The following is a 12,447-nucleotide window of genomic DNA, read 5'->3' on the forward strand; positions in this document are numbered from 1 at the left end:
TCTTCAGTTTTGGTCAAAAATCCTCTACTTATTTGAAAATGTATTAAATTATACATTACCCTCCCCCCCAAAAAAAAATTTGAGAAAATCGAGAAACCATTAAATATTTTAAGTGTAATACTTCTTCAAAAGACTGGAGACTCACAGGAAGAAAAAAAACTCACCTTTGGTGTGAAATCTTAAACATAGGGCGAAGAAATCTTTAATTTTCTAATTTTATTAATCCATAAAGATCTTTGTTTGTCTTTGAAGGTCAAGCTGAGCAACTGAATGTTAATATTTGCAGTGTACCAGTTCTTTCCAACCAGATACTTACACAATCTTGATTTTTCCCTAAGGGAGTACTTTGGAGAGAAAAAAAGTAAATCCATTTCTGCTTCCCATAGTACAAGTCTCAAAGGCCTTCTTTGTCAAATGAAGGTGAATTAGGACTCAAACATGTTGAAAAAATGCTCATAAAAATAATCCACTTCTTGTGAATCGCAAGTTTGTGCAGCAGAAAGGAGCACACTGTGCATTTGCTTGTATCAGCTCCCTCCACGATTAAGTTTGAATTTTCCAGAAGGGTCAGGGATGAACCAGCTTTCCCAGAGGTCGGGGTGAACACTAGGGAAGTCCCAAGGTTTGTGCCTTCCATTCCAGTGAAGTAATTTAGCCTCCTGAAGAAAGTGGTCGGAGTATTTGGCTTCTGCACTCCAGCCTTCAGTGTGTTTGGGAAGAAAGGAAGAGAAGCGTCCCATTAGCAAGCACTTTAAGATGCAAACGGGCTTCAGTTAATTTGATGTGGAGAGAAAAGAGGTCATAGCAGGACTGTGCGGAGGAGCTAAGGAGCTAATTCAGTAACGGGAGAGTCAGGGAAGCTCTGGGAGTTTTGTTCATAGCAGAGGTTTGCTCCTGACCTGCTGGAGGGGAGAAGAATGGCCCTAGAGCCCTAGATTTAGGGCTGGAAAGGACCTTGGGGACCACCTAGGCCAGGCCCCTCGATTTACAGGAAAGGAAACCATGGCCATCGAGGTAAGTGACATGCCGCTGGCCATGTAGGTAATAACCATCAGAATGAGAACGGTAGCATTTTTACTTTACTTGTCATCTCGTTTGAGGCTTGCAACGACCCTGGGAGGGAGGTGCTATTATTTCCCATTTTACAGACAAGGAAACTGAGGCAAGCAGGTGAAGTGACTTGCCCAGGGTCATGTATCTAGTGACTGTCAGGAGTTGGAATTCAAACTCAGTTCTTCCCCAACTCCTGTGTCACCTAGACCCCCCTGATCCTACATTGGAGGCTGGATTGTAGCTTACAGAGACTGTACACTTACATACATGTGTATGTATGTATGTGTGTGATATCTGCATACACAAATATGTGCTATTAATGTGAATATATGTGTGCGCACACACATCTATGTGTATACAAATACGCATATGTATGTGTGTACAGTGTGCCCACAAGTGTATATATGTTGTGTCTGTACATGTGTGCATGTACAAATGTATGCCTATTGTATCTATATACATATATACTCTATATGGTGTGAATATATACGTTTGTATGTTTGTCTATGTACATGTATACGCACACATATGCACCAGGGCAGCTAGGTGGTGCAGAGGATAGAGTGCTAAGCTTGTGGTCAGGAAGGCCCTCGGCAAGTCACTTAAACTGCTTCAGTTTCTTCCTCCATAAAGTGGACAATAATATCCCCTACCTTCTAGGGTTATGAGTATGAAATGAGATAATTTTGTAAAGTACTTAACACGTGCCTGCACATAGTAGGCACTTAATAAAGGTTTCCTTCCTTGCCTCCTTCTTCTCTCTACTTCCAATGTTTAAACAAACAAAAAATAGACACGACTTGATTAAACGCCCCATATGATTTTTATAGCAGCTACTGTTATCCTATGGAGCCATTGTAACAGAGCTATGGGGTCCCACTTTCTCCCAATTCTCAGAACGTTTTGCAAGCATCATTTGCAATCGGCCTCATGGCTACACTTGTCAGAGCCCAGGTATGCCCCCCAGGTGTTTTTGGTCTTGATGATGCCAGGACTCCTCCCCATCCTGTCCCATTGGGAGCTCATCCTTCCCCTCGGTGGTCTGGATCCCAGCTTACCCAGGTGCCTGATGTGCCACATTGGATTGATGTGGGAATGCTTCCCATAAAACACAATGAGCATTGGGGAAGTGGCCACTCCACCACCCAAGGAGCTGCTATAGAGATTCTCCCTAGGAAAAAAAAAAAGAGAAAATTATGCTGTGAAACCTGGAGGTCAGTGAGCTCAGAAGGAAGATGACTTTTAACCAAAACAACAAATTTGCCATCTCAGAGCACACAGGAAATCTAGTTTTTAATTTCAAGTGTTAAAGGCTTCTTGAGGCAAGTGCCGCCGTATTAAATGATTCGACAATCATAATAAACAGTTTTCTAATGAACATTTATGGTATTTCTCAAGCTTTTATTTCTATTTTATATGCCCAAGTCACAAATATTCAAAAGGATTTGTAATCTCAATATTGTAACCCATCTACACCTCCATATCTTGTATAATATATTTATGGCCTCCCATGAGTTTGCCCCAGGGGATCCACCCAGGGTGCTAGAGGACTCCTCATATTCTCCTTACATCATGGGCTTATCAGGGGAGCACTTTGACTGTCCGTCTGTCATTCTTATCTTTAAAACAACAACGAGGGGCAGCTAGGTGGTGCAGTGAGTAGAGCACCGGCCCTGGAGTCGGGAGCACCTGAGTTTGAATGCGGCCTCAGACGACACACTAGCTGGGTGACCTTGGGCAAGTCACTTAACCCCAATTGCCCTGCCTTACCCCCTTACCCCGCCCCAACCAAAAAAAAACAAACCAACAAGAAGCCAAACCCGTCCAGGAGTGGGTTCAAGTGGGCCAATCTTACATAGGGTTAGGGGTAGAGACTGAACCTGTGATTTCACTGGTAAGGAGGACTGCTGGAAGAAGAAGCTTCTCTCCCTGCAGAAATGCACAGGGTCACATGGCCTGGGATATGTGGACTTGAATCCACATTTTCCTGGTCCTGAGGTAAGTTCTCTAGCCATTTCTCCCAATACAATTTTTTTAAATATTTTTTTTTTTTGTGTATAAAAGACTACATCTTGAGTTTGAAGGGGTCTTCAAAGGCAGCTAGTCCAAATCCCTCACTTAACAGATGAGGCTCAAAACACCCAAGTAAATGTGCCCCAGTTTCAAGATGTCTAATTCCTCTGGATTTAGAATATTTATGTATTCACTTCAGCTCATTACCCAGCTCATAGACTCAGAAAATGTTCAGGCTGGTAGAAACTATTGAGGTCATTTAGCTCAAACCCCTCATTACATCCTATGAAAGTTATCTAAGAAATGGAGAAGGAACTGAGTAGTTCTGCACCCTGGAATGAAAGAGACCCACACGTACGCCACATTTCTCTGCATCCACTTTTCCAGTTGCTTGGTGATACGCTGGTGCTTCCATTCGGTCATGTTGGCAACGATCACACCAGGATTAAAAGAGCATGTTCCAGGGCTGATGCCAAGGTCTTTGATGGCCTTCTTTCGGTAGTCCAGAAATCCCATGTATGTATTCTATAAAGAAATAGGCATTTTGGCTAATAAGGCAGGCTGAGCAGATTGTTTCTGGAAAATTATCAGCCCCTTGAAGTTATAATGAGGCATAAGGCATATGACATCACACCCTTCGTGGCACCATAATTTACCTCCACCCATGTTGTTTCACTGCTGTTATTATGAATGGATAGGCTGGATCTTTTAAATAATAACACACCTATGGGACACTTAGTTTACAAAGGACTTTGCTCACTATGACTGTATGAGATTGTTTCCAAGGAGCGCACTCTCAGGACTGAAGTGGTCTGCACCTGGTCTTACCACTGGGACCTGATCCAAGACCAGTACTCTATCCTCTATATTATGCAATGCCTTCTAAAATGTTTAATATATAAGTAATTAGTAGCAAAAAAACAAAAACTCAAAACTGTAGGCTAGGTTCCATCCTTAAAATAGATGTAAGTTAAGTCCAGTGTTTTGAGTCTTCTAGAAACATAGTGGTTTTTGTTTATCTTTTTATTTGGAAGAGACCTTCGAGATAACCCTATTGCCCAACCTGTTCATTATACACTTAAGGAAACTGGAGACGTTTGGCTTAGAGGAGAGGAGACCTGGGGGACACACGGCCACTGTCTTCAAGAATTAAAAGGATCGCCACCGGGAGAAGGATTTGGTTTATTTCTGTTTGGCCCTGGAATTCAGAACAAGGATCCATAGATGGAAGCCACAAGGAGACAGACTGCAGCTCAGTCTAAGGAATAACTTCCTAACAGCTGGGAATGTCCCCTACTTTGGAGAATAGGGAACCCTCCCTCCAGCTCTGTGAGCCGTGGCTGGATGACCGTCATTAGGACTGGTGGATACAAGACTCTGGGAAAGGCAGAATTCTGTCGTAAAGGGGAGGCCTTCGGAGGGCTGAGTTGGACCAGACGTGGGGCTGGCATAAGTATCCCTTCCAACTCATTAATAGTTTAAAAAATATGTTCTTAATTTGGAACTCAAAGAAAAAACAGAATGTCAATGTTGTTTTTATATGTAATTGGGGCAAAAATAAAATATTAAATTTTAAAACTAAGTTTTAAAATGCTTTCTTCACAATGATCTGATGGAGTAGATGGTGTAAGTAGTTTTATCCCCATTTTAAAGATGAGGAAACTAAGGTTTGCAAAGCAGTCACACGGCTAGTAAATGACCGATCTGGGACCCTAAGCCAGATCCTCTCAGTCCCAATCTGGTCCATTTCCCAGCATACTCTACTGCCTCCTCCAATTGAGCAGGGATTAAACTGCTTCATCTTTGAGGTCCTTTACCTCTAGACTTGTAGGATTCCATGAAACAGAGGCCCTGAGAGGTTGTGAATAGACTGTGTCCACGTGGCCCAGGCTAGAACCCAATCTAGAGCTTTGGTTTTTCCGTTACCCCATTTGTTCCCCCCATAGCTTCCAAAGTCATTTTCTTAAACTTCAGCTATGACTGTGTCAACCCTACTCAATAAACTCCAGCGGCTCCCTCTTGCCCCGGGATGAGACATAAACGCCTCTGGGGGCCATGTGAAGTTCTTCAGGACCTGGCCCCTTCATATCTTCCCACTCTCCTTCCACTTTACCCCTCTCCACATACTCTGTGATCCAGCAAAACAGCCTTCTTGTTGCTCCTGAAGCATGATGCTCTACCGTCCAACTTTTCACTAATGGTTCCCCATTGCCTGCAATGCTCTTTCTCTTCAACCCCTCCTCCTGATTTCCCTGATTTTCTTCAAGATTTGGCTCAAACACCACCTTCTTCAGGGAGCACTTCCTGATTTCCTCCACTCTTAGCACCTTCTGCCCTAAGGTCACCTTGCTTCTGCTGTGTATTTTGAGTATTAATGAGTTTCTGGATAGGTAGATAGATAGACAGATAGATAGATAGATATGGAGAGAGGGACAGAGAGAGAGAGAGGAAAGAAATGGATCTATAATTATATGAATGTTTATGTTGTGTATATATGTATATATACGTATATGTGTGTATATGATTGTGGGCAGCTAGGTGGTGCAGAGTGCCAGGCCTGGAGTCAGAAAGATTCATTTTCCTGAGTTCACACGTGGCCCTCAGACACTTACTAACTGTGTGACCCTGGGCAAGTCATTTAACCTTGTTTGCCTCAGTTTCCTCATCTGTAAAGTGAGCTGGAGAAGGAAATGGCCAACCACTCCAGTATCTTTGCCAAGAAAACCCCAAATGGGGTCACAGAGAGTCAGACACAACTGAAACAATTGAATAACAACAACAAATATATATATATATGTGTGTGTGTGTGTGTGTTTATCTTGTATGTGTGTGTACACACATGTATATCATATATGTAGTTGTATATACATGTATGTGGGTGTGTGTACGTGTGTGTGCATACATAAATACATATATGTATATCTAAATATGTGTGTATAGGTATGTGCTGTCTCCCCAACTAGAATGAAAGCCCCTTGAGATAAGGGACTCTTTGATTTTTCTTTGTCTCTCCAGTCCCTAACACAGAGTAAGTGCTTAATAAATTCTTGATTGATCTATTGTAAATGAGTTACTTATAAGTAAAATTTTCCTTGTCCCAAACCAGAATCAGTGGAGAAAAGAATGCAGTTTATAATACCTATAATAGAAAGGAGTAGAGAATACCTCCAAATACACTCCAAAATCACAGGAGTAACTGACTTTACTGTGGAGAGCTTTGATTCTGACATAGCACATAGTACTTGTATGAACTCATAGAATCACTGAATTTCAGAGTAGGACCTCAGACACCATCTACACCAACCTTTCCATGGTCACTATCTCTACAACATCCCTGACGAGGTTTTATCCAACTCTCCCTTGAGATCCTCCAGTTAGAAGGAACCCATTTCCCTTCCAAGGTTGCCCATCATGCTTTTGGACAAGAGCTCCTTCCCCTCTGAACAGCCTAACACTGTCTTTCTGAAAATTCTGCCTATTGCTCCAAATCCCCCTTCCATGACAGACAGCTGTCAGATATTTAATATAGTTACATAAATTTCATAAATACATTTTCCATTGGAAACAACAAAAACAAATATGTAAAGGTGGATATACAATATCTCCCGCTCCTTCTACCCACCTACAATGACATGAACCTCTGCTTACCCTCATTGTCTTCATGGTTATTATAAGGGCCTAGACTTAGAGCTGGCAGGGACCTCAGAGGCTCCATCCCCTCATTTTACTGATGAGGAAACTAAGGCACATAGAAGCAAAGGGATTTGCCCGAAGTCAAACAGCTGGTAGCTGAATCTGAACTCAACTCTTCCTGACTCCAAGTCCACATTTTATCCGTATTGCCTTGCTGGATATACTTACTCCAGTTTGTCAAAGTCCTTCCTGAAATGGGGCCCAGAGCTGAAGCGAGTACTTTGTGTGTGGTCTGACCAAGAAAAAGCTATAGTAGGACTGTCTGCTCCCCCTTCTTCACCTCCCCATCTTCTTTCCTTCCTTCTTTCCTTCCTTTCTCCCTTTCTTTCCTCCCTCCCTTCCTCCTCCCTCATTCCTTCCCTTCTTCCTTCCTTGCTTCCTTTTGGCCTCCCTCACTCCTTCTTCTTTCTATCTTCTTCCTTCCTTTCTTTTGTCCTCCCTCCTTTCTCTCATCATCCATCCATCCATCCATCCATCCATCCATCCATCCATCCATTCATCCATTCATCAATCCATGGTTCTAAATACTTCTGTTCAAACATTAAGGTAAGGAGAAAGGGGCCTTTAAAGACAGCCAGGCTGGAAAGGATGGCAGCATGAGGGGAAGCACTCACCTGCATCCCTGCGCTTCTGACCATTTCATGGGTGGAAGGTAAATCACAGTCGTCTGAGAAAGCCGCAGCATGGCCCAGCATCAACTTTGTGTCATACAATTCTTGGATATCACCTGAGTTTAAAAACACCAAGCTGAAATCTCAAAGAAGGAGCCAGAGAGCCCCAAGTGACTTGAGAGGTAAATAAACCCAGCTCCTCCAGGAAGCTGAGACCCAATGAGGCTAACAAAGACTCAGCGATCAGGGTGTGTGGCTGAGGGCTTGAACAAGGACAGTTCCTAGAGACCTAGAGCTAGAGCGGAGGGGACCCCAAGAGCCATCGAGTTCAATCTACTAATTTTACAGATGAGGAAACAAAGGGAAAGCTATTGGTCCAAAGTCATGCAGCTGCTCAGGAACTGAGCCAGGACTGGAACCGAAACATCACATTTCCAGAGCTTTCCCTCCTGCCTTCGCCTTCCCCTACCCCCCATCCTCCCCCCCCCCCCCCCCCCCGCCGCAGTGCTGCCCTGCCTAAAAGCTGCCATGTACTTGTGATTGAAATACCACCTATTCATCCCCTCAGCTGTTAGTGTCCTTTCACCTCCCTACCTTCAGCATTTGATTTGAAGTCACTAAAATGTGTATACGCTGCCAGCTTCCTCCCCTCCCCTGCCCCGCTCATAGAATGTAAACTTCTTTAGGGTAGAGATTGTTTCATTTCTTGCCTTTGTATGCCCAGCCCCTAATAGGTCCTGGCCCATAGTAGGAGTTTAATAAATGCTGGTTGATGATTGACTGACTAAGATATAAAGATCTCTTTGGCATTCTTTGTCAGATAACTGTATGCACTCCAGACAAGTTGCTAACAGCAATAATAACGAATCATCTGAAATGCATAGAAGGCTGAGTACTTAAAGGAATAATTTGACAAAACAAATTCCGTCCTCAGTGTACCCTATATGTGAGCCTAAACATTCATATTCAAACTGGTCATATTTAAAGTACAATACACCTGCAGCCAAAATATCTGATGTCCCCGGCTTGTAAAGAGGCAAAGAAAACCCACCATCCTTCCTGAAAGACAAAAAAAATTTCAAAAACTAACAGACATTTTCTTAAAATTGTCATTCAGCAAATATTGAGTCCTTATTCTATGCAAAAGCCTGTGCTAGATGTATAAACTATATCAAACTGCCTACCATTTTCAGGAGAGGGGAAGGGAAGGGGGAAGGAAAAAATTTGGAACTCAACATTTTGTAAAAATGAATGCTAAAAATTTTCTTGACATGTAACTAGGGAAAAAATAAAATACTATTTTTAAAAATGTAATTTAGATTGCCAAAAAAAAGCCTGTGCTATGGGAGAAGGAAGGAAACAAGCATTTATTAAGCACCTACTAGGTGTCAAGTACTCTGTGCTTAACTACTATGCTTTGACCACTTTATCAAACACCTCCTATTCACTAAGCACTTTACAAATACTCTCATTCAATCTTCACAGCAACCCTCAGAGGTAGGGGTTATTATGTTATTATTATGGGGGATACAAAGATGATAGAGTCCCATTCTTAAGGAGTTTAAAAACCTCATTTAAGGCTCTTTACAACCTGATCCCTTCCCACCTTCCTGGACAATTCAGCCTTACTGACCTACTTGCTCTTCCTCCCACACAGTACACCATCTCTCCTCTCCATGCTTTTGCCCTGGCCTTCCGAAGGCTCTCCCTCCTAATATCTCACTCTAAGAATTCCTGGCTTCTTTTAAGACTCAGCTCAAGCAACTCCTTCTGTAGGAAGCTTTTCCTGGTCCTCCCCGTTGTTGGTGTCACCCATTGTAAAGTTGTTGTTGTTCAGTCATGTCTGACTCTTTGTGACCCCATTTGGGGTTTTCCTGGCAGAGATACTGGAATGATTTGCCATTTCCTTCTCCAGCTCACTTTACAGATGGGGAAACTGAGGCAAAGTGAAGTGACTTGCCCAAGGTCACCCAGCTACTACATGTCTGAGGCTGGATTTGAACTCAGGAAGATGAGTCTCTGTGCACTATGGTGCCACCTAGCTGCCCAACCCCTCTCAAGTTGCCTTCCAGCTTCTCTATATTTATTTTGAATGTTCTGATTTATATATGTTGTCTCTTCCATTAGAATGAAAGCTCCTCTGCTCCCACCCCTGCTTTTCAGTTTCCTATTATGTGTGATCTTTCCCCCATTACTATGTAACCTCTTCAAGCAGTCCTTTTTGCTTATATTTGTATCCCCAAAATTTAGCATTTTATTGATAGGGAGACTGGCTCTGAGAAAGGAAAAAAAAAAAACAACGCTGCCTCATAGTTGCACAGCTAGGAAGTATGAGAGCTAGGATTATAACCAAGATCTCTTGTCTTCATGTGTTTTTCCTACCCTTTGATCTCGGTAAAATGCAGCTGGGGGCTCAATGCACACAATGCCTACAGACTTTTGCTCCCTTATTCTTGTCACTTATGAATAAAACCTTGCTGCTACTTGTCTAGGAAAATGGAGAACAGTTCTCACTTTCAGCCCATTCCCAAATTCCATCCCCAAATCAGGACTTTTCCACAAGGAACCCGAACAAGTGAGCCCTTTGTGCATCCAGGAAGGCACTCTGTTCATTGGTGGCTCTGTTCCAAGGGTTCTTGGCAGGCGGTGTTACCTTGTACGATGACATCGTCATCCAAGTAGATGACTTTCTCGTGTTTGTGGATGAGCAGAGGGAGATAAAACCTCACAAAGTTCAGCTGTTAAAAGGAGAGAGAAAAAATAAAAGGAGAGAAAGAAATATTCCGGAGGAGGTTTTCCCCCTGAATGTCTTTCACTTGTATTTGATGGTTCAAGAAGGACTCAGAAAATCTCACTATAATCTAAACCTCTATCTCCCAGTATGGAAACTCCCTACACCAGCATAGGACTGCAAGGTCCTACAGCTGATAGTCTTAAAGAGTTGCCTTGAGCACTGGAATCTTTGCTCCAGCTCATCAGTAGAGTGGAGCTGCTGTCTAGGATACAGCAGAGCATCATAGATTTAGAGTTAGAAGCAGAGGTGTGCTGGAGGCAGCTCATACCAGCTCACAGGAGTCAAATGTTACATTTTTGATATGACTGTTTATACTTGGAAATTGATGAATGCTATAAATCAGGGTTTGTTTTGTTGATTGTCTAGACTTAAGATAGTGATAGAGAAAATGTTAATAATGCATATTAAACTATAAAATGTGTTGTGTACATTCCCCCCAATCCTCCACCAGAAAGCCAGTTGTTAAACATTTAAAAGCACACTGATGGTTGGAAAAAAAAACATTAGAGGCTCTCTAATCCAATTTTTTCATTTCACAGATAAGGGACCTGAGGTTCAGAGAGGCGGAGTATCTGGTTCAAACTCATAGAGAGCATAGATTTAGAGCTAAAAAGAAACTAAGACTTTATCTTGTCCAGTCCCCTCATTTTACAGGTGAGGAAACTGAGGCCCAGAGAGGTTAAGGGATTTGACTCAAGTCACACAGCTAGCAAGTGGCAGAGTCAGGGTTTTAACCCAAATCCTCTGAGTCCAAATCCAGTGTGCTTTTTCAGTGGTTAGTGTTGGACTAGGAGTCAGGAAGACTCAAATTTGAATCCTCTCTCCCATAATTACTAGCTGTGTGGTCCTGGGCAAGTCATTTACCCTTTTGCCTCAATTTCCTTTTCTGTAAAATGGGCATAATACCAAACACCAACCTTACAGGGTTGTTGTTAGGATCAAACGGAACAATGCGTGTAAATTGTTTTGCAAACTTTAAAACACCATGAAAATGCTAACTATTAGGAGGAGGATGAGCATGGACATTCCTCCATCACTGTGCAGAATTTACAGCCAGGGCTTTGTCTGTTTCTTACTAGTCCAAGCCCCCTTTAGGGGAACTAGGTGGTACAGTGGATAGAGCACTGGACCTGGAGTCTGGAAGACCTGAGTTCAAATTCAGCCTCAGACATTCTCTAGCTATGCAGCCCTTAACCTGTGTTTGTCTCAGTTTCCTCATCAGTAAAGTGGAGATGACAATAGCTGCTCCCTCCCAGGGTTGTTGTAAGGATCAAAGAAACTAATAATTATAAAGCACTTAGCACACAGTAGGTGTTTAATAAATGCTTGTTTTCTTCCAAGGACAAAATTTCTTCAGTTGAAACACAACTTATAAGAAGACACCACCAGTAATAGTGATAAGTGAGCTCTCTCTGAGCTCCATCAAAAACAAGACAAGGAGAGTGAGAAAGAGATAACAGCAGGAACAGCAACAGTACCACTAATGAGAGCTGGTGGTTATCTGGTACCTTGAGCTTTCCAAGCCACTCTACAAATATGGTGCAGTTGGAAAGCTGCAGGATTCAGAGTCAAAGGGCCTGGGTTCAAATCTTAGGTCTGCCACTCTCTAGCTAAGTGACCTTGGAATGGGCCTCAGTTTCTTCATCTGGAAAAATGAAATAGTTGGACTAAATGGTTTCTGAGATTTCTTCCAGATCCATCTATAATATGTATATGTATATAAAATCCTATCATGCTCCCTGTACAATCTCAGGCAAATAATTTCTTCTCTATTGGCCTCAGTTTCCCCATCTGTAAAAAGAGGGGGTTTGACTAGATGGCCATAAGGTCCCTTACAGCTTCTGGATCTCTGCTCCTAAGATCCCAGGCACTTGTTGAACTATCAGCCAGGTGTTCAAAGAAGCACAAGATTTTGAAGTACCAGATTCAGAATCTTAGCTCTTTGGTCTCCTGGTAAGAGAGTGGGTGGGGGTGGATGAAGAAAACTTCCTTATATGTCATAAAGTTCTGGGGTTGTTTGATCCTCACTCAGGTTGGTCCTTTTTGGAGAAAGAACCAAGCCCAAGGCAGAGCTTGATTTCCAAAAGCTGCAAAAATGCCTCACAGATCAAAATAGAGGAAAAGAATGTAAAGCATCCTGGTAGTCAGATAACAGGCCTCAAAGTCAGAAAGACCTTGGTTTAAGTCTCACCCCAACACCAACTGGCTGTGTGACTCTGGACAAGTCACAACTCAGTGCTCTAGTGAACTCTTAACTGATAATTTTAAGAGGGCAGCCAGGTG

At 42.6% G+C, this 12,447-nt stretch overlaps 1 protein-coding gene across 1 annotated transcript in view; it reads right to left on the reverse strand.

The window, feature by feature from the left end:
- Positions 1-316: 316 nt before the first annotated feature.
- GLT8D2 (glycosyltransferase 8 domain containing 2) overlaps positions 317-12,447 on the reverse strand; it is a 38,284-nt gene continuing 26,153 nt past the window's right edge. The window contains exons 6-10 of the mRNA XM_036761241.1: positions 10,024-10,108; positions 7,374-7,486; positions 3,425-3,591; positions 2,112-2,224; positions 317-700 (exon numbers count right to left, since the gene is read on the reverse strand). Of these exons, the coding sequence (XP_036617136.1) occupies positions 528-700; positions 2,112-2,224; positions 3,425-3,591; positions 7,374-7,486; positions 10,024-10,108 (651 nt within the window). The 3' untranslated portion in view covers positions 317-527. The remainder of the gene's footprint in view (positions 701-2,111; positions 2,225-3,424; positions 3,592-7,373; positions 7,487-10,023; positions 10,109-12,447) is intronic.

The sequence above is a fragment of the Trichosurus vulpecula genome, chromosome 5 (assembly GCF_011100635.1).
Source record: "Trichosurus vulpecula isolate mTriVul1 chromosome 5, mTriVul1.pri, whole genome shotgun sequence".
NCBI lineage: Eukaryota > Metazoa > Chordata > Mammalia > Diprotodontia > Phalangeridae > Trichosurus > Trichosurus vulpecula.